Source organism: Lissotriton vulgaris, chromosome 5 (genome assembly GCF_964263255.1).
Source record: "Lissotriton vulgaris chromosome 5, aLisVul1.2, whole genome shotgun sequence".
In the NCBI taxonomy this organism is placed as follows: Eukaryota; Metazoa; Chordata; class Amphibia; order Caudata; family Salamandridae; genus Lissotriton; species Lissotriton vulgaris.
In genome coordinates this window covers 1325170854-1325194246 of record NC_141693.1, presented here as the reverse complement: position 1 = coordinate 1325194246, position 23393 = coordinate 1325170854, and the positions used below count along the sequence as shown (strand labels likewise).

Here is a 23393-nt window from a genome sequence, read left to right as displayed (position 1 = left end):
AAAGCGAAAAATTCTACGGAACGCCCACGAATCTGCTCGGGGAATGAGTGACGCATCTCTGTTCCAATGGCTAGCCTCCATTTATGGAGCTAACCAATGGAAGAGAGAGGCGGGACAAAGCCCCATACTGGTAAACAAAAGTTTTCGCCTGCGCGAACGCTGCTGCGCAGCGGATCGCCTGGCGAAACCTAAAAGGAATAAACTTGTGCCGTGCCTCCAGTTTAAACTCAGTGCCATAAACATTCTTAAACGCGAACACTAGCCCTCAAAAACGCTCATATCTCCGATGTTCAAACCAATGAAAACCAACAGTCTTTTGCTTAGTCATCCATATTTGAAAATGAGTGCACTAACTGCCCTGTATATGTGCGAACAAAAGTACCCAGGCAAAATACCAATACCTACTAGCACATTAGAAGTAGCATATGTCACATACAAAATAATAATAGTCAACTCCTGTTTTTACACATGGAATACATTTTAATTCCTCATACAAAACATAATATTTGATAAAATCGGTATATATTTATAAACACATGATAAAATATTCCTGCATTATCAATGATAATACCGCCTAAATAAACCAAAACATTAGGATACTTAAAGGTATGAAAATGCTTGGGGCGAGGTGAACATGAGATTTAAAGAAAGTAATAACTAGCCTTATTCATGTTAAATGAAAATGTAATGACATATGTACAATATATGCGAAGTGTTTCATTGCAAGGTGAATAGAACATCATAAGAAATCAATGAATTGTAAGAAGTAGAACATGAGAAATGTCATGAAAATGTCATGCAAATGATATCAGCACATGTACTCATTCATATTAACATGAATAATATGCTTATCAAGTACTCATGCACTGGCGTTTTATATGAAGTAGCGGGTAACTAGATGTCAAAAGCTATTGTTTTGGTTTATTTAGGCGGTATTATCATTGATAATAACCTCAAACTAGCGCATGTAATCATAAAATATGACCTGTTTTTACACTGCAATACAAAATTGTAAAAATATCTTTTTAAATCATTTTTTCGCAGCACTATGATGGTACAGTCCTGGGGAAGACACACCTTAGTGTCAAAACGCGTAGACAGGAAACCATCCAATAGTTTTTATATGTATCTAATGTTGTATATATGAAGTTATGCATATGCTATAATGCAGGAATATTTTATCATGTGTTTATAAATATATACCGATTTTATCAAATATTATGTTTGTATGAGAAATTAAAATGTATTCCATGTGTAAAAACAGGAGTTGACTATTATTATTTTGTATGTGACATATTCTACTTCTAATGTGCTAGTAGGTATTGGTATTTTGCCTGGGTACTTTTGTTCGCACATATTAATTACCCTGACCCAGGAAATTGATTCTTATCAGGGGGTCCTTGTTGTCTCACGTCTAACTGCCCTGTATGACATAACATCACTCTCAATCAAAACACGTGGTCCTTAACTGGGTGTAAGCATAGAAATAAACAAAATACGTAAGGGTAAACAAAAAAGTGCAAAATACTGTGAATGATGAATTGTTCCATTTATAAGTCATGAATTGATGCTCGAATTACGAGTTCCATGCTCAAATAAAAAACAACAAAATTGACATTTCGAAACCATAACACCTGTGGTTTGCGATAAGTATACAGTGGCTTTCACAAAAAATCAAAGTCGCTCCTGGTGGTGTGTTGAAAAGGACCATTAATTGATGTATATTTCATTTTTAGCAAAAGTTTATCTCAGGTTAAGTGTACTACAAGGCTGCAGGTTACCATGTGGGAGAGACAAGTAAACAACATGAGCATAGGTTGGTAAACCGCAAATCAGTTTAATCAGAATTTTTCACATAATTACTCATTTGCTGTGTATAATGCCCATTCATCAAGCACACACCCCAACAACGTTATTCGTTTGACTAAGAGGTTAGTAGAGCCAAGGTGCCTATATGGACCACCAAGCAAAAGGGCATTTGCCTGCACCTCATATGGCATTTACTGAACATTAGCAGGAGTTCTATGGAAGGCCTTGTGTGGTAAAAAAAGGTGAGACCTCCGTCCCAAAAGGGAATGTGCACATAATTGTCATAGTTGCACAGCCATTTATTCAGTTGGAAGAAAAGTAAAAATTCCTGTCAGTAGTAATGCCATTAGTTTAATTTGTAGTCGAAACTCAACTCTTACTCTAATACTACATAAAAAGGTGCTAACTTTACAAGTAGCTAAGAGCTGAACATCATGGTTGCCTGTCAAAAGGGGAGCGAGGGCAGTCTTCTTTTGAGAGAACAGGGTGACAGTCCTCAGTCGTGGCCTGAATGTATTTTGGTTTCTTTTTCAAGGTTACTTGAAGATGAATTCCCTGGAGAACAAGCGACCCTGAAACAGGTAAGATCTATCGGTGCATGATCAGTGCAGAAGCATGATCCTTCACTACCCACTAAACTCATTCTAGTTCACTCCACATACCCTCTACTAACCCGCTACTTAATCACCACCGTTCATCTTCCGTCAACGTCTCTTCCACCCTGCCTAATCCTATACCCGACCAACATTAATCCACCTCCTCCCGTTCACTCCTCTATAAAATTAAACAACGCATCCATAAAAACCCTCCCTATTCCTCTGTTCTTCTCTACTTCTCTAATCTATACCACTACATACAAAAATCCAGTGATTTACCCTGTACTTTCCATTCCTCCACATCGTGCTCCTCAACCCCCCACCCAATATTTGTTTTACTTTATTTAATTTTTCTTGTTTCTTGAGCGTTAAGCAACGTCCTCAGGGTTTCAGGGTGCTGTAGAGATATCAAAACTTTTTAAAATGATAAATATGAGAGGAAATACGGAAAATGAAATGCAGAGGATATATCAATTTACACTCGGACTTCATTAAACCTATACAACCTGCCTACTTCTAACCACCTATACCTACATGATCCCAACACACCCACGTCTCATTTACTTTTTGCATCCTCTCTGCATAAACACCCTACGTTCCACACACCTCTCCTAGTCCTATACACCCAGTTCTCGGAAATGTTCTTTATCTGATCTATGGCGTTCTTACTCTATATGCACTTCCAAAATGCCTCTCCAATGCAACATGTCTCATTTCGATACAGCTACTCCATTTCTTGCTGAACACTAAGAAAAGCACTGCAAGTCACGGTGAATGGGGGATAGCAATTTAGACTGCAAGGTGATGCCCTTGAGGGGCATTTTGTGATATACAGCCAGCATTACTTATTAAGGGCGTACTATGATGCTGATTAATGAAGCACTAATGGGAACAGTTGCGATAATAAATAATTTGTAAAAAATATTTGCCAACTCTGTTATTCCACAAATGAGAGTATGAATGTAAGACAGTGAGAGACAATAAAGAAGTTATGTAGTGGAGGAGTGTGGCTCACTGATTAGAGCGGCAGACCCTGATGCAGAGGTCTGGCCCGGGACCTGGGTTCAATTCCCGACGCGGCAGGGTCCTGAGCCCAAAAATGTCCACGGACTCGATAATTCTCGCCTCGGTGCCTACTCTAATCATGGGGTCCCACGCTGCAACTCTGGGCAATAGCTTGCTTAATCTCCACTACGGCGGCCCACCCGCTGCGGGATGCCTGGCTTTCACCTTGGGGATGCCCAGTAAGGGTTATCTCACAGGGAAAAAGCCAGGATGGGTTCCCAAGGCAAGGGCCTTGATGCCTTCGGGTGATACGTGCGCTATATAAGTCGCAAAACATTTACATTTACGTGTATGTGGGTGAAAGTGTACACAAGTGTAGATGTGAGAGTGTACTTTGGGTTGCATGTACAATGTGACTTTGGGTGTTTATATTTGTGTTTATTCTACTAACTTTATTATAATTGTCAGAATGTGGATAGAGAGTGTGCATGGGTGTCTTATGTATGCTCAACTGTATATATGTGAGCTTACGCATTAGAGGTGTTTGTATGCAAGGAAAGCAGCTGTCAAGCAATGAATATACTAATATATTAGTTGCCTTCAACTGATAAAATGTTGGAGGATTTCTCGTAACTAAGCCCCTCAAAGTCTGAGGGATTATTTCCAAGGTAAATCAGAAGGTCTACACAGAATACATGTGGCTTACAGTGGAACACCTACAAGACCAGTTCATATGGTCAGAAATCTCGGTAGGATTCTGGCCCGAAGCTGACGTTTATGCCCCAAACAGTGGTCCTTTTCTACTGGCTGAATCTATGTACCATCAAAACGTTTTTGCATGATTGTCTTAAGTACCCTGGATGGCAGCTGAGGAAGGAAGCATTGAAGCAGGACACATCAAAGTACACAGAAAGGAAGCCTTTATTCAAACCAAGATCCAGTACAGGTTAAACAAGGAGCAACAGAAAATAGTTGAACCCAGAACTGGCCACTCACTCCAACTCCAATTCAAAGAGAAACCTCCAATAGATTCCAAGTTCTACATTCTTTCTGATCCTGCATGATCTATCCAGTTACCTTTTACTCCTAGAATTGGTAGGACACACACCTGTCCCCTCACAAATTAAAGAAAAAAGGAAAAAGAAAGACAATATGTGGTACTACTTTCAGTGTCAGAGACCGCTCGTTCCCAATTCTCATGACCTAAGAATCCCCACCCAAGTTTATTGACCAGAAGCATTGCACTTGGCGTCACTCCTTTCCAACACAACCTTTGATTGACTCACACCATAAAAAGCATTTTCTGACTCCTCTGGTCTCTCAGCTTCACTTCCATAACCTCTCAATCCTTCAAAAATTACATCCCTGTTGAAGTGTACAGTCCTACATTAACCACTTTAACAGCACCATTTAAGACCTTGACAACTTTATTAGGATGAGACTATTTTACTTGTGATTCCCTAAACCTATTAGAAAGTTTCACTCAGACTAAAATTCCTACACATGGAGTTCTCAAAGAGACCTTCCCTCTTAAAGTAGACAAGGGACAGTCTATCTTACATTAGTACACAACATCTCCTTTCCTTATGCTCATATACAATTACTTCGCAGGAAGATACAAATTCATTGAACTACTACTGCAAGAACATGTCTCTTTTGCATGATCACCTTCACAATTTTAGACTTAATAGTGCTGGATTTTAGACTCTGAAAATGCACTGGAAACTGCTAACAAGGCCCCAGTGGCAGAGCTCTAATCCTTAAAAAGTATATTTGCAATTGAGTGACCCAAAATTGGCATAAGCTAGCTTACTGGTAGGTCATTAGCATATGGTAGCAGGTGTATTTACGATCTTTCGTTTGAGTGTCCCTGCCTGGACTGAAGTACTTATTGTGCCACCATGAGTATAACAAAGCAAAGCATGACTCCCAGGCTGCCATTGTAGACTGGCAAAGCAGTTTTTAACCTACTGCTTCAACTTTGCCATTTAATCCCTTGGCAAAGCCCAAACCTTCCTTTTTAGGTCACGCCTGAGCCAGCGCACATGCTCTGCAAGACTTATTGTAGACAAGTAGCGAATAGAAGCCCCCCCACTCTCCGCCTATGTTTGCCATTGGCTTATGTCATTGTCTGTCCTAAATTCTGGCTTCCGATTCATCAATAGGCTTGGTAGCCCCTCCTTAGTACCACCTTCTCTTCATTTGTCACCTCCCATGGCGCCTGGCCCCATTACTTCGAGTGTTATATGGTACATGTTATTTAGACTGTGAACACTATTTTCTTTAAAGAGGTTCTCCTACTGCCTTCTTGTGAGCACTATTTTATTACTTGAGGTTCTCCAACTGCCTACTTTACTCCCCCCTCCCTCCCGTTGTCCCTGCTTTCTCCACCAACTCCTCCCGCCCTATCTCACGTTGTCCATTATGAATACCATTTGCAATGCAATAGTCTCACGTAAATGTGAGACCCATTGCATTGTAAATACTTGTTAATATTTATAATTCAACTCCAGGGCAGGCCTAGCAAATCCTAAGGGCAGGGTGCATTATATTCAGAAGAAAGACATGTGATTTGATGACTTTACATGTCCTGACAGTGAAAACCACATTGTTGTTTTTTAGGTCGAGCCTAGGCAGTGCACATGTGCTGTCTTCGAGACATGCTCTATTCAATCCGTGGGCTTACAGCCCGCCTCCTGCTTTTGATTTGCTTTTGTCAGTGTCATTCAAAATTCCTTGCTTCTAAGTGGCTAATGATTGCTGCGTGTCCCACCTATTTCACAGTTGTTAATTGCCATGGTTATCACTGCAGGACTTGTCCTCTGCCAATTGTGCAATTGTACTTCATGTCTTTGGAACTTTCTTTTTTACATTTCAGACTGAGCACTTCCCACTTAGCGCGGCACCCAATTCATGGCCGCTGCTCTTTAATGTAATTGAGCACTTCCCTCAAGTGTTTGTTGTGTTTATGCTTTAGCAGTGCGGCACGTGCTTCACGGCCGCCGCCCTTCAGATGTGCTTTTCTAAGCTATACACCATATTTGAAAGCTTACGGTTTGCTTATTTTGTTAAAGCTGCTGTAATTAATTGGTAAGGATTATATGTCTGCTACATTGGTAATATTTGTTTTTGTTAACTTTGCCTTTGTGCATTTTAGTAATGGTTTGTTTTTGAAAACACTGCATTATAGAATTTTTTATGTGATTTTGAGCATGCTGAAAGGAAGATTTTATTGTTATGTCGACACACTCAGAGGAGGTCACTTTCCCTGCGCCGTACGTAGATCACTGGCTTCACTCCTGGAAAGCTACTGTAATCAAAGCTTTCCCATGTCCTTGTAAGGCCGCATGTCTAGCTCCCATACGGACACCTTATCTTTAACCATAAATAAACGTGAATGTGGTTCCGAAGAAGAAACAGTCTTGGTGTTGTTCCTTCCTTGACTGAGCATTACTTTATATTGTATAATAGGAGCCCAGATGAATTAAGTACTAAGTGCATTTAATCTTTTGAAAGCCCATATCATTTGATTCATTCATTGGATTTTTCTTGTTCTGGTCATATTGTGCCTAATAAATATGACTGATTTTTTTAATAAAATCCGTCTCTTGTGAGCATTTGCCCTTCCCTAAACCCAGTAATGGTCACCAATAGTGCATAGATCGATAGATAGCCCACCACGTGCGTCTGCGTGTTACTAGTATGTAGATAAAACCATAGTTTTGCTTGTGTGTCCATATGTATTTTTGTAGGTGTGTGAGTTAATACCAGTTACAATACTTATACCGGTATTTTTTATAGTGCTTTTACAAAACCAGTACCATAAATGTGCATTAAAATACATCAGCGATAATAAAAACCCTATCAATTACACCAATCTCTAAAATATATGTATACTTTATGTGCCATTCGCATTACCATTAGATAAATAAAGCAGTTACCTACAACCCCCACTTTGTTTCGGAAGATATGCATTTATGAATCGGGTTTTGCAATAAACACTTAACCCGCTCAATGTACCACGTAATGTTAAACACACAGTGCCCAGAGCACTTCTTGTGTGAAACATGCAGCGCTTGCCTGCTGTGTGCTAACCACGCTGCAATCAGTGCACCCGTGTGTTAAACGAGCCACATTCAGTGCACCTCGTGTGTTGATCTCTCTGAGTTTAGTGCTCCTATCTTGTTAACCACTCCTCGCTCAGTCCCCCTATGTTGTAAACACGCCGTGCTTAGTGCACCTTGTGTGTTGAATATGTTTATTTCTTCTCCCCTCTATTCCTCAGTGATTCATTCTCTAGCTCTGGCCTCAATGCTTTTAAATATATTAAATTATGCTGATTTCAGACTTAGTCCGCACAGGTTCTAATGTGTCCCATTGTCAAAAATGAAGTCTGCCCTTGGAATCTGGCATATCTTTATTCTCCCCTAGTGTCCTTCTGCTACTTGTGTTGTAATTCAAGTACTTTTTCCCAAACTCAGTCCTCCCATTCTTTTTATTCCCCCCAATAACAAAACAAGCATTTGCAATGCAATAGGTCTCGCATTAGGAAAGTTTGAGCTATTGGTATTGTAAATGGCAAAGTTTTTATTTATGTGTTGTTTTTGAAAATAGCGAAATTAATAGCTTTGTCATTTACAATGCCAATAGTTATAGCTTTCGCAAATGTGATACCTATAGCATTTGTAATGCAATATGTACTCCTCTGTAAATCTATTATCTTATTTATCATAAAATGCAACTGGTTTCCCTTCTTTAGACCTCTGCCTAACATATATATCATACGGGGAAATACAGAGCTAACCAGAACTGCCGGCGTACATACCACACATCTACAGGCGTGCTTTTAACTCTCACATTCCATTCCATCACAATGTTAAGCACACGATCATTAATAACTCGATAACTGCACTTTGGTACTCATCCTGCGCAACCTACAACTACTTCCCACAAACGCTCAAAACAAGGAACGCACCCTCCCAGCCACATTCCCACATGGTGTAGCTTACCATCCGTGCCAGTAAGGGCTTTAGCACTCCACGGAGGGGGGCTTCATCCTCTGGATTTCCATGTCATGCCCTGGCCTTGCAGCGCTGGTTGCTGGGGGCTCGCAGGAGGTGCTGCAAGGGGCGGGTCCGCCTCGGTAGCACGCCATCCCTGGGCTGCATAAAGCTAACCAGTATGCGCGGAAGTTTCTTTTCGAATCAGCAAGTCACCGTGCGCCGGGTGTGTGTGACTCACACAAGGTCGGAAACTGTAGGTGGAATGCCCAAACGGGTGCCTCTCCCCTTGCGGCACAACGTCCTTGTTTACTTTTAAAGCTAGCACAGGTAACAACCACGGGTGAAAAGAAACAGCTGATTGGCTGGCACAAAATGCAAGCTTTCTCCTTATCAGGCAATCGAGTATGGAGACGCGGGCGCTTCAGATCTAATCAGTATAACTAAAAATATTTATAGAGGGCACAGCTACCCATATACGGGCTTCCCGGCGCTAACAGCACACAGTCAGGGCATGTGGAAAGTATTACTCTGTTTGGGTGAAAAGACACGTTTTCAGATGTTTCTCAAAGCGGAGAAAATTCGGTCTCATCTTAAATGAATGAATAGTAAGTGTGTTTCAGAGTTTGAGACGAGGTAGCTAAAAGACCCGCCCTCCTTCTTTAGCCGCAAGTCAGAGTTTTAACCCTAGCATCCCCTGAAAGGTGGCTGCCCGTGGTGACCCTGGGCTCGTCGTCTCCATGTTCCTCGCTTCTTTCTATATCAACCGTGGAAGATAAGGGCTGCCCTCGACTGTATAAACAAGTAACATCACAAAATGCAGCAAAAAGGAGTGAGGAGACACGGTAGACAAAGGATGGTGAAGAGGGCATAGGTAAACAATACCGCAAGTCACCGCCTTCCGTCACTCTGCCGGCCTGCGACCAGGAAGTCAGGCAGGCCGGCGCGACAACAGGAAACAGGAAGTAGGAGGGCGGGAGCCTACCCCGCCTCCCACGGAAGAGCCGCAATTGCATGGAGCCGCCGTGTTTGGAACACCGGAGCAGGCAGGAGCCTACCCTGCGCCCCGGTGCCGAAGGAGGGAAGAAGAGTCCTGCTGCCGGGCCCTGCAGCTGAGGAGAGCCGCTGCACGAAGGAAGCCGGTGAGTGGGTTGCTGAGCGGGGGAGGGGGGAGGCGGGGGAAAGCATGTGCGCGCGCGAGTGCGGGCGGGCGGGCTGTGTGTGCGTGCGTGTGACTGTGGGGGAGGGGGGTGTGTGTGTGTGTGTGTGAGCGAGTGTCTGTGTGGGTTGCTGAGCGGGGGAGGGGGGAGGCGGGGAAAAGCATGTGCGCGCGCGAGTGCGGGCGGGCTTTGTGTGCGTGCGACTGTGGACGCGCGCTCCCGCGGTGAAAACTGCGAGCGCGTAACAGATTGGTGTACCGTTTTTCAGCATTCTCACTAACGGGCCACAATAGGTCTGAAGCAGACACCTCAATGCTCACGCATTGAGGGTGAGGTCTGCTCGACCTAAAAATACATATGTAACAAAAAAGCAGGAAAAAGTTGCCAGCAAAGCAAAACCCCAAAAACTAAAATACATTTTTATGTTATTCCTTTTTTAGGTCTCGGACCTAAAGGCTGCGCTTGTGCAGTCTGGGGTCGGAGATTTAATGACCCTTAGTAGCGCTTTGGAACCCGCCTCCCTGCCCTGTCTCTCCTCCATTGGCTGGCTTCATAAACGGAGGCCAGCCATTGGAGGAGAGAGCCGTCCCGCCAAAGAAGCTCCGTCTTTTTCGGATTTGGGGGCGTAAGTTTTGCTGTTCTTTAGACAGTGACGTCGTCCGTCACTCAGGACAGCAAAACCACGCCCCCGAATCCGAAAATTTTCAGAAGCTTTTGGCCGCCATTGTTGCCTATCCACTGCCGAGTGTTCAAGTGCAGAGAGCCTCCTCCTCGAGTCGCCCGCGAGCCTGAAGGTAGCACCGCAGTGAAGGTGAGCCGTTTTCCTGCAGAGCTGTTCCCGCCCCCTCCCGCTGTGTCTGCAGCCCGCCCACACAGGATCTCAGCATCGGGGAGGGGAGGGGGGGGCGTTAGTTTTGTCACCGACTTGGAACTGGTTTTGAAAGGCACTGACGGAGAGTCACAGAGGGAAGGGCGTGGGGCAAGGAAGCGAGGCATTGAAACCAAAAGGATGTGACCGTGAGAAGTTGGCCCGATATGCAGCGTTCGCTATTCTAGCGACCACTATGTATCGTTCCAAACGACCCTTATGGTGATTGGTTGTAAGTCAACCTTAGACCAGCTATCCTAGTAGCGTGGATACGAGCAGTCTTCGGGCTAAACTCTAGAGGGCGTGTTAAGCCAGCTGTAATACCATCACATACCCCTTGAACACCAAGTGAAAGGACACCACACAAGTGTTATGAAAATAGACAGTATATTTATTAGAATCACAACAGCCCTGTACTCTTTATGAGGACAGGGTACTAAGCACAGAACCAAAGCTCTTAGAAAATACTTCAAGTGCACAATTTAAAACAAGTGCCCGAGGGCACGGAAAGTTTAGTGGTCTCGGGCGGACCCGATAAGGCAAGTCGGAAGCGAGGGACTCGGGACCCTAGAGTAAGGAGGCTATGCAGGCACCGGAATGCCGAAATTACCTAGCCACGAGGGCTGCGGCTGCACAAGTCTTACAGGCGTCGGGGTCTTCGCTGACGAGCCAGGAGCCGGAAGGAAAGGAGTTGCTGGCCGGCGACCAGTGATGAATAGTTCGTAGAGATCCAAGCCTGGATCAGTGATCGTTGATACCTGAAAGCAGAGGGGACCAAGTTCGTACTACTAGCCAGTAGTCAGAGGGTACCAGGAAGGCACCGGGTGGCCGTCACCTCGACTAGGTGAGTGGGCGACGCTAGGCTCTGCAGTCTCACGGACCAGGAGGCGTTGTCGGCGACCAGGATGGAGGTGCGAGCTGTCCCACGAAGGTTGATGCTGTCGGCGTCGCTGGGCCCAGGATTGGGGCAACAAGCCTTGGCAGATCTCAGGGCCACGTGGTGGGCCTAAGATGGCGTCTTGAGTGGACCAGGAGGGTCCGGGGTGCTCCTCTCGAAAAAGGGAGCAAGGGCCGATCTGGAGCAACCAGACCAGCAGTGTTGGTTGTCGGATGTCGTCAAAGGAGGGCACAAGCCAGCGGCTAGTGACCAGACAACGTGCTGAGCAGCGAGCAGAAGGGCCCCACGCAGATCGTGGAGATGCTGGGAGACTGCACTTCGGTGCTGGAGCTACTCAGGGTCGGGGCTTCTCGGACCCCAGAGCACTCACCAGAGAATTGCTTCGATGGTCGTGCTGGTTAAGAAAGCGTGCAGGTTTTGATGATGGCCGGTCCCTCGAGGTCTCGTCGCACCCACAGATCTCAGCTGAGCTGACGACGTGGGTAGAGGTCAGAGGTGCCAGGGAAGCCGGTTCTCGTCGAGCTGGGCCGTCGGATCCTTGAGGAAGGACTTGCAGCAAACCGCAGAGTTCTTAGTTGGTGCCTGCGGATGCAGGGTGACTACTCCTTAGCCACAAGGGAGAAATCTTGAGAAGAGTCTCGAAGTCCTTTCGTAGAAAGTATTCTTGATTCAAAGATGATCTAATTTGGAAGGGTCCCCGCTCCGGCCTTTATCCTAAAGAAAGGGGTGGGTACATGACTAGGTCCTGCCCTAAGGGTGGGACCAGGAAGGGGGGTAGTTACACCCCTCTCCCCCTGCTGGACTTTCCCCAGGTCAGGGGCTGCGCGCCCCTGGAACTGGTTCTAGCCGGCAGATGCGTAGTGAGCACCGGGGTGCCACTCCGCAGTCACCTTCTTGCAAAGCCCTACCTACCCAGAATACACAAACCCTGTCTGGGACGGTGCGAACACCGCCCTTGACAGGAAACCCTTTGTCCAAGCTCTCCTCGCTGGAAGGACTCCCAGCAGCAGGAGGTCAGACTCGTGTCTGTGGTGGCAGCGTCCATTTTGTGGAGCTGAGGCTTCAGTTAACTTTAACCGGGGTTCACAGTTACGTACATGTCGTGTCCCTCTAGAAGGGCGGAATGCTAACCTCGTCGCCAGAATTGGTGAGGGGGCAGCATCCCGATTCGTATGACACCTTACTCGACATGTCTTGATAACGCGATACCGAAGTTACCGATATGATACGCGTTATCGTGGAACAGCCATTGGGTCTTGGTTCCGCAAGCTGCAACCGGGCTCGGCTCGTGCCAGAGCCCAATTCACACGGTTCCATGCACTCTGCCTTCAGGATTGTCAAGGCCTGCCATAGGAGTGACTGATAGGAACCCGGGTGTCCATTGTGGGGTTAGATATAGGGATACTATACCTAAAGCAACGAGCGAGTACGCTACGCTGCCCCAGCTGTCGTGCAGCCAGTTGTGTCAGATTTAGATGGCCATCCAGGGGTGGCATAATACATGCTTCAGCCCCTGGTAGGCCCTGGGTACACCGATGCCCTGAGTTACAGGGTCTGACAAGGTGGCCCAGTTCCAATTGGAAATGTACCTAAGGTACATGGAATCCATTTTAGAGAGAGAGCAGTCGGCCTGGGGTCCTGATTGGCAGGGCCCCAGGTCAACTAAGTCGGAAAACCAGCAAAACACCAGGCAAAAAGTCGGGGGTAACCATAGTCAGGTATCTACCTTCCTACAGTGACCACGCGGTGGCAACGAGCGTGTTTGTGTAGAGCCAGCCCGCCTCACACATTTATTACTGTTATCTGGCCTCAGCCGAGGTGATGATGATGAGGAGAGCTGCTGGATAGGTGTCACCCGAGGCGGGCGAGAGCTCAAGTCCCTGACAGACTGCAGAGCGCGCGCCATGTTTACATCTGCCCAGGCAGCCTTACGTGAAGGTGGAACACAAACGGCTCCTCTTCCTGAATCTGCTCAACTTAGAAACTCTTCACAGCGCGTGTATGCACAGTGGCAGGTAAGAAACGTACACTTTATTCTAGTTTTGGTTCTTAATAAGACGTGACCGAGTTCAGGGATTTGAGTGATTCTCCATATGCATTTATTTTAACAAGGTCAAATAAATGTCCTGACCACACACGATTTATACTTCCTATTGGAGAGGTTCCTTCTAGCAGCATTGTAAACCTCTACAGAGTATTTGCTATAATACTCTGTAGAGGTTTACAATGGTGTGTGGATTAATATTGCATTTACCCCGAGAGACTTGCTAGTAGACAACCTCTTCACCCAACTGTACAGGGCAAGAACCACTGATTATATAGCATTCTCGGCAAAGGACAGCCCCCAGGGATGAGGGTAACCTGTGGGGGCAGGTCGGACTAGTGGAGTCACGTAAAGCACTTTGGTGCAAAATTAATTAACTATTTACCACAAAAAAACATCCCCGGGAGCTCTCGCTCGGAGGGTGTCTTTCATTTTATACTTATGTTTGGTCAGTAGTAGCAATAACGTAACGTTTAAGTGGTCTGTGATTTTTTGCTCCTTCTTTAGAAGGCGATGGGGTTTGTTTTGGCAGTTTTAATCTAGCGCGAACGCGACCCGAAGGTATTGGAGCGCTTTATTTATTTATAACGTTTAGGCGCACCAGTTACATGACACAAGGTCACGTTCATGTTTGTTATTTAAGGCACAGGTGACCCCAGAATCATAGGGTATTGATCCGACGCCCAGACAAATCCTTGTAAAAAAATGTACTATGTCCTTGCTATGGCCGTACACAATATGCTTCCAGCCCAAGGCGCTTCAGTGGAAAGTAAAGTGACATTAGCAGGCGCCATGCACAGCACTGACTAATTCTACTCGCTGCTTCTGTGGTTGCTGCCTCTCCCGAGCTGCCTGCGAGCGGTGCATGTGCTGGAAGAGCGTTGGGTGGGTTAAAGGGATTGGTAATATTTGAGAAATTCGTGGGAAACTGAATTCGAAATCTTGGCTAGCCCAAGGCTGAATCGGGGACTGGGCAAAGTGTACATTAGTGACGGCGCACGCGAGCTATAAATATATATGTCTACGCGTGCGCCTCTCCTCTGGGGCTATTAGTAGGTTAATTGATAGGCAGCAGATGTAGCCAATGGCTTCACGGATATTCGTTGTATCAGGAGACTTTACCTCTAATACCTACGCCCCTAAAAACGTGATTCTGCTCAAATTGCTTAATCTGTTGTTTCAGATTCATTATTGGCAACAAATGGGAGCGCTTAGAAACGGGTTTATTGCCAATTGAAAGGCAAACATTTGCCGATGTATCACAAATTCGTTGGGAATAGCTGGATTTGTCCCCCACGAGGTCTTTCACTTTCAAACAATTACAGGTCTCACATTTTATTTTCAAGAACCGTGGAAGTCATTTAGGGGTCGCCCATAGCTTGCCCCTTGCTACCCCTGACACTGCATTTGTGACCCTGGCCATAGAGGTAGCAAAATCAGTGCTATGCTGCAAAAATGGCCCTGTAACAAAAACGGTCCCCAGGGGCCCAAAACCAGCCCCCACCCTTGCAGTGCACCGGGGGATTGCCCGGTGCCTGCAACGGCCAGTTCGGCCCTAAATGTATGTTGTGTGTGTGTATGTGAGTGAGTTTGGGTGAGAGATCGTGTACATGTGTAAGCATGTATATGGGATTGTGGATATGTGTGTGTCTGTGTGTGTGTGTGTGATAAAATGAGTGAATAACTATAAGTGAGTGAGAGTAAGAGTGAGTGAGAGAGTACGAATGAGTGATTCAGGGTGACAGTGAGTGCACAAGAGTAGGTGAAAATTAATGAGTGCAAGTCAGTGCTAAGGATAGAATTAGTCTAAAGAAGGGAATGTAAATGAGCTTGTGTTCCAACTGTCCCATCTTCCTTGCATATGACTATATTCCCTTTCTACTTATAAGCGTTACCTCTGACTAGATAATTAATTTATTATGTGAGAATGCATTTGCGTTCCAAACCTACTGCCACCTGCTGGGGTGAGGAGGGACTGCTATCCTGAGCTATCAAAGGAGAATCAGGAGCGCGGTTTGATAACTTGCCTAACCCATTGAAGGGTAATAGTATTGGGCCAATGCACCAGAGGTAAATAAGAGTGCATACTGTGAATACTCTTGCGTCACTGTGATATGTTTCCTGGGTCAATATTTCAGAACATGGCCCGGGATTGACTTTCTAGATCCCAATGTCAATGTGCCAATCCTAGAAAGAGAGCCAATTGGACTGACCCCCCCTCCCCCCCTCATGCCCACTGAGCAATACCTGAATGAGATGCCTTTCTAGTAACAATCAGTTCTGTGAGAAATCACAAAAAAGATTAGTGGAACCCAGACCATCTTTTATAATTGAAAGTCATACTCAAGAACACTAGGAAACAATGGATATTTTAAATATGTATTTTAAAATTGAAATCCTATCCTAATGCACAGTATATGAACCCTTTAAAGTAAACAATGAGTAGAAGAAGGCCTGATTAAACCTTTACTTGCTTCAATTCTGTGAAATGGTCTCCTTTATTATTAGAAAAATATTCAAGAAATGAGATTATGAGCTTCCATGATGCCTTGTCCATAACAATTTTAAAAAATAAAATTCTAACAGAGAACGAGATTCAGTCTAAATACTGTAATATTCAAGCAGACTTGTTTATCACATTGCAGTGAAAAATGACACATTTGACACGCATATCTAAATAATCAACACGTGCAGCTCTGAAAAGGGTCTATCAAGAATGGGGAAAAGATTATAGTTATAATAACTGCTGCTGCTCTAGAATTTGGAGGAAAGGCCGTACAGCCCCCATTGATTACTCGGGTATAAAGAGTTAATTTTGATGTCAGTTAGACCATGGGCATGTGAGCACGAGATATCGACGAGCACAGTAGCTTACCCAACTAAAACCCAATAGCGGCTAGTATGAGGTGTATTGGAAGGATAGAGAAGGTTAGAAGGTAGGTGGGGGTCTTTTGAGGCAGAACGTTTGTATTTTGGAATGTAATAACATTTTTAAAACCCTTAGATCAATCCCAGCACTGAGGTATCTGTGTGTTGCACAAGAAGAACTTCAGAACCGTTCCAACCAGGAGTAAATGTAGGCCATTGTCACTTGCAATGTACAAGCTCCAGTCCCAGAAAGATAGCTCAAGAGCTGGGTGCCTGCCAGTGCTATGTGGGTACCTGCTGGTCACCGATTCCTGTGACATGAAGATGGCTTGGCGGGTTAATACATGCAAGTGTGTGTGTTTAGCTCTTTAAAGAGAACATATTTCTGTTAGCAGGAGTATCTGCACATCTGTAATGTGTGTGTGGGACTCTGTTGAAATTAGGGCTTTTAAAAACAATGTGGCCGGGGGTAGGGGATAGCCTCATTTTGGGAGGGTATAAGCCACCAGGTCTAAATTTGCATGATTTTATTCCATTTATTTTCCATGCCCTGGTGTGTGTGTGTATGTGTGTGTATTGTGGAGGGGGGAGGTTCTGGGAGGGAGGTAAGAAGTGAGCAGGGCTTGGTATACAGTAACACCTGAAAGATTTGGATGTGCGTGTCTGTGTCTCCAACGCTGCTGTAACCAGGGAATCTCGACACAGCTGACCAGGAACCTCCGACCCGACCAGCTAATAAAAACATTTATTAGTGAATTTAGCACCTCCAATGCCCCACCTTCAATAAGGATGCACCCTGAGCATACATCTATAAAGCTCGCATTTGTATCCACCTCTTTCCACAAAAGCTTTGTTCGGTTACAGGTTTTTCACGTTTTGAGCTGTGGGTTTCCCCTTTGGATTCAGGAAACAGTCTCTAGGAATTTAGTTACAAAGGTTGCTTAATTCCGCTCCCCCTCTCCGCCACCGGTGCTGTTCGTTTGTCTTTTGGTCTTTTGTCCTAGGTAGAGTAATTCCTGTAGTGTTACATTCTGCTTGTAGGAAGCCTGTTTCACGTATCCTACTGTCAGATGGCGACCACCAGCTCCGAGCAACGGAACAAAGGAAACACCCTGGGCATCCCGAAGCACTCATGAAGTGAAGCGGACCCAGCGCGATAGCCGGCCAATGTTTATACATCCGCTGGCAAGAGGGGTCGGGCACGGCACCCCACTCACAGGTATCAGACACAAGACTGTGTTCGGTGCTGGGCGAGGTGGCGGAACTCTGACTCTCTGTGCCGTGGAGGCTTTTAAAGATGGTGAGAAACCGGCGGGCTGCTTCATCTGGTGGGGGTTGCTGAGTGCACAACACAGCTGTGGCGAATGAGCTGCAGCTTCTCTGTGACTGCCGTACGCCTGTGTATCCTCCCAGCTGTAAGATCCAGGCACACTTTGAGTGATTACGATCGTGTCCTCCCACCAGGAACGATCGTGGGTTTGAAAACAACGTTTCAGCTGGGCTATTCTGGGCATGCTGATGCGAGCTCTTCTTTTCCGGTTGTGCTTGCTCCCCTGCCCCCTGGCTGTGCTTGCTCCCCTGCCCAAATCGAATTTAATGTAACTAGTTTATAAATAATAATTTTACAAAGTTGCTACTTTGTTGCCCAAGTTTTCCAGTAGCTGTTTTCTGTTGCAAACAGCTGCTGTCCTCGAGACAGCCTACTGCCCTTCTGGGAAGAGGTAATAACTTCTCTCAGGAAGAGGAACAAAATACATGACGAGGGAAGAGGTGTGACCTCCTCCTAGCAATATTTCCAGAGTGGATGTGAGGCTAGGCGGCAAGCATCAAAAGGGAAGCTGCCTTTAAACAGCAGATGTTATTCACACTAGGAAAGGCTGCTCTTTTGTTTAGGCATACATGCTGGCATCTGGGGCAGGGAGGGAAAGCCATTAATGAACTGGTTTTCCTAGGGGAGTGTTGCTTTCAGATAGCCACACTTCTGGGTTGTGCTAGGGAGCTCCACACACTGAGAGAAGGTTCTTTCCATATTGGGGGCAGAATAGTGCACTTGAGATAGCTAGATGCCACACTTCACAGAAAGTAGTCATCAGGTAGAAGGGGTCCTGGTAGGCCATTGACTAGTACACCACCACCACCCCCTAAGACAGTAGCGGGCATAAAAGTGGCACCCCTGACCATAGACTTCAGATCACTGCTGGCCTGGAAGTAAGACTGAAGAAAGACTCCCCTGGCCCGAGAAAAGAGGCTGCAACAAAGACTGTCATGCACCTGATGAACCGGAAGACAGGCAAAAAAGAGAGGACTGTGCCTGCAGTGCCCTACTTATGGAAAAATTACCCACATGTGCCAGGCTAAAGAAGTGATTCCAAGAGTCAGTTGTCTGACTCCTGATACAGCTACATGGTCATAAGAGCTGAGAAACCTGCACCCTTGTGAGCCCAGCGTCAAGAACCCTTACCGCTGCTGGGTGCCGAGGTGCAGCTTTGGGAGGCTGAGCCCAGTCCCTCCAGAGGTTCCCCCGAGCTCACTGGACCCAGCAAAGACCATCAAAGTGTACTCCTGTCCCCTCGCATGAAATGTATTGCCATTTAAAGTAAACTGCTGGGTTTGATGTAACTGGTGACTAGTTGACTTGGGGCAACTGGACCTGCACTAGACTTCGCATGGACACACTGGGAGATCGACCCTCAAGAACAAAGACGCCCCTCCACCAAGCCTGAGGACCAAGGGATGGCCACAGGAAAACCCACCTCACCAAACAAGCATCTTCAGCATCCTTCATTATCCTGTATCCCTTGCATTGACGTCAATTGCGATCATACTTAAGGATTTGGAACTGGACTGATCCCCTATCGGAGTTGGACACCCAAGAGTGCTCATACAGCAGTTTTTAACTTGGTTGTTGTAGCTAACCAAATGCCGATATCGTGGCGGATTACAATGACTTATTGCATTCAGTGGAAACCAGTAATTTATTGTTCCTTTAAAAAATAATATCTCCCGGGCCATCCATTGCATTTTGTCATTCAGGTGTCTATTTGAAGATAAAAATATATCCTATTTCTGGAAATTGGTGTCAAATTTTTATTGTGTGGTGCTTTCTTCTTATCTACTGTTTTGATTCTTAATGCTTTATACTCCCTCCTTTGATAAAGCCTCACTGCTCTGTGCCACAGCTACCCAGGACTGAGCCTTGGTTTTACAGATTAATTGTTTCCTTAATCACCCAAATAAAATGCGCTCTACTTCCATGATGAGGGTATGATCGCTTTTTATTTTCTGTTCTCTTTAGATCTCCCAATATACTGTTTTAATTGTCTTTGAGACCCCATGTCATGAATACTTTAAAAAGTACAATTAGTATTTATACAGTTCTCTTCAGCCATGTGCTTTGCACGGTTTACCATTGCTTGGATGGCTGTTCATGATATTCAGTGTAAGGTTTCATTGTCCTATCACTGTTCCCATTGGTATTTGGTGAAGAGCTTCAAGAGGTAATCCTGCACACCTCATCTTTCTCACTCCCCATCTTCACTCCTCATTCCTATCCTATCCTCTCCCTCACTCACTCTCTATCTTTCTCATGTCCTCTCCGCATCACCCCATCTGTTCTGGCCATTATCCCTCTTTGCATCGCCGTGCTCCCTGATCATGATCGCTTGCTCCCATCCTCACTTGAATCCAGTGGTGGAATCCTTTGTTCACCATAGTAGTAGTAGTAACTCTAGTTAGATACTGCGACCTTCTACACAAAAGACTTGTGTCTGACTCAAGGGACCTCTAGTAGTGACCTATGGTAATGCAGCATGATATATCATGAACTTGTGCATGATTCAAAGAACATCTTGTAACAGCCTGCAATGGGAAAGTGCTTATTGCAGCTTTTCAAAACAAGGGTCTTTGAGTTCCACATTTATGTGAGGTTTTTTATGTTGTTTTTTTGTTACTTTAAACGTGGTGTATTTGGCAGGTGTACAGTAAGAAAATGTTTTTGTGGGACTAATTGCCCACAAGGACACACATGACCACAGTTGATTTGTCTAGCTTGTATTTTCAGATACAAACTAGGGCTAATTTCTTTGGCAATGTTTGTTTTTGAAAAAGTAAGTCCTATTGACTTTGTAAATGCCTAATTATCATTTGCTCCAGCCTCATCGTACTATATTTGTGTTGGGGGTACGTGTAAAACATGTGGAATTGTTCAGACTGGTCCTTGTGCTGCATTATGCCAAAGGTCTTAAACTGTGGGGCGCGCCTACCTGGGGGTATGTGGTTGTATTCTGTTAGAACTTGTAAATGAAGATGTCCTAGAAGTGCAGCCTTGTTAATCTGTTGTGTTTCCAGGCTTTCTTAGTTTACAGAGGTTGAAGTGCATAAAAAGATATGTGAATTGTGATCCTGAGTGCTGTGAGGGCCGGATTCAGTGAATGTGGAGGCAGGGTCAAATATATAGCTAAAAAGAGCAAAATATTTCAGAACTATTATGATCTTTCAATTTAAGATTACTGCATATAAAATAACTTACACATTTTAAATGAAAAATAAATGCAAGTTAAACTAATCAGTGGGAAGTCCACTATTTTATGTTATGAAACCTCAGTTGGTTAATGCAACTACTTCAGTTGCCTGGATGTGTGACCAGAGTATCACAGAAATTAATCATGGTTGTTGCAGTCAGGAATAGTGATTTGTGTATTTATAGTACTACAAGTGTAAAATTACCCTTGCCACCCAAAAACCCATACCCACCCTAAACCGTAAAATTACCCTTGCCACTCAGATCCCCCAATACCCACCCTAAATCCTAAAAATGCCATTGCCACTCAATACCCCATACCCACCCTAAACTCTAAAATGACCCTTGCCACCCAAAAACCCATACCCACCCTGAACCTTAAAAAATGCCCTTTCCAGCCAAAATCCTATATCCACCCTGAATCCTATAAAAAGGACATTAACACTTAAAACTTACCTACCGAATACTTACATTTAAAACACATATGTCTTTACCATTCATGTCTTTACAACAAATGTTTTGTAAAGGCATGTGTTGTAAAGGCATATTTGTTCCTGCGTGGTAAAGTTAATGTGTGGTAACGGTACTGGCGTTGTAACTGCCGCGTTGTAAAGGTAGTGTATTGTAACGGCTGCAATGTTATTGCTGTTTCCCCCTAGTAGTATCTTTAACACATTTATTTAAATGTTCAGTAGCCAGTCTGAAAATAAACTCAAGTTTATTTTTTGCTGTAAGAAATTAAAAAGTGTTTCTTTGTCAATCCTTTTCTGTATAGAGGTATAGGTACAAAAGTATATCTTTGTTGATTTTTTTTCTCCAGTAAAATAATCCCAATTAGTAAAGTACACAGAATCTACTTTTGTGTTTTTGGGAAGGGATGGTCTTTTCTAGATTACAAGATGCTGTAATTGAACCCTGAGTGAGGGAACCATTTATAATGGTAACCAACTCATTAATTAAGATTTGCAAATAAGATACAAGAAGCCGTCTAAGTAAGTTGTTTTTGTTTCTTACAAATTCTTCAAGTGTATTTATGTTTTTAAAATAATTATTTCTAATTGAATGTTATTTATGGTGTTCTTTATGTTAATAATATAGTAATGCTGATTGCCACAAAGAGCTTGCGAAATTACGAAAGTAGGAACAGATTTTTGTTTTGATGGAAACTTGAAAATGTGGAGGAGCTCTAGTTGTCACCTTCTTTATTTTTTGTGTGTAGTGTATTTTCTTTTGACTGACGTGCCTCTGCTTTGGACACGACACGCGTTGGTCACTAATGGAAATTGATTCACTCCAGTTACTCTGGCATTTCATTTTAGATTTTCCACATTGGTGTAAAAAAACAAAAAAAACCCTTGTTTTTCAACATGTTCTGTATTGCTTGTTTACTTGTTCGTAGTAGGGGTACGTCTAAGTTTGCTTCTGCCTTGCCTGTTTTGAGATATGTGAAAATTAGAGAACTTGGAATAGTGCTCCTAGTGAAATGTTTGATTGACTCTAGATTATGTGTGTTTTTGAGTCAGGAATGAGAGAAATCTTGGAATTAATAGGGTCCCTCGCTCTTGTGCCGAATAGAGCATGGTTGTTAAGTGAGAGTATGTATACGGAAGTGTAGTGTGGGATGTAGTATATGGTTAAAAGTGCGTAATGTGAAGAATAAATATATAAAAAGGATTGAAAAAGTTGCTTAATTTGAACCAGGGGCCAGCAGTGCAAGACTAAGAGAAACTGAGACCAGTTAGGGGTGTGTTCTAAAAAATTACCTAATACAGATTAGGACCAGTCCCAGGGTGTGTGGGGCCCGGGCAGAATAGGGACATGTGAGGCCTCTCTAAGATGTGAGATCACAGCAATGGGTGTCAATTGAGCATTAATGTTCTGGAGTTGTTGAAGCAGCTTTGAAAGAAACAAATTACATAGTGTGGATATCACTAAAATGGCTAAAAATATAAATAATAATCCTAATAATATAATTATATATATATATTTTAAAGCTGTTTTGCGTGGAAATACATTACATTAATCAAATTGTCTAAGAAAGGTAGCCTAGATCTTTCAAAAACTGATGTAATTGCTCAATGCTCACTAATTGTTTCCAGATTAGGACATGATTAAATTCCAGGTCAGACTGTCCTAGAACTTTACAGCGGGACCTCAAGTGACTTCCCAGCCCTACCTTTACGTTTAAGATAAGGCATTTGGTTTCCAGCAGCCTTGGGACATCAACATAAACAGAAGAGGAGTCAGCATAGATGTCATGCACAGGTGGGGTGGCTAATATATTGCCATGGCAGGCAGAATCACCAAAGGTTGGTCCACACCGACTCACTGAGCACCTAAACATGGCAAACTCAATTTTTAAGAATTGAAACAAGCTGAACTAACAAAGATATACAGAAGAGATGGTTAAAAGGGCAAACAGTTTATTTCCAGGGAGAAAGAGACTTCCAAAGCAATACTGGGAGCCCGTCTCTATAGAGATACATAGAGATAAAAAAAAGGTCTTACTATAGTAGAATCTGTGCAGTTTACAGCTATATGGAAAAGAAATGTAGAAACTTGGGATAGGTAGGCTGGAGGAGGTGATGACTGACTTGCAAAATAACGCAAGAGTAATACCAGAGAC

General features: G+C 44.2%; 1 protein-coding gene across 1 annotated transcript in view; it reads left to right on the top strand.

Annotated features, from left to right (window-relative positions):
• TULP1 (TUB like protein 1) overlaps positions 1–23393 on the top strand; it is a 628127-nt gene that overhangs the window by 102943 nt on the left and 501791 nt on the right. The window contains exon 2 of the mRNA XM_086920352.1: positions 2345–2390. Coding sequence (XP_086776478.1) covers positions 2345–2390 — 46 coding nt within the window. The remainder of the gene's footprint in view (positions 1–2344; positions 2391–23393) is intronic.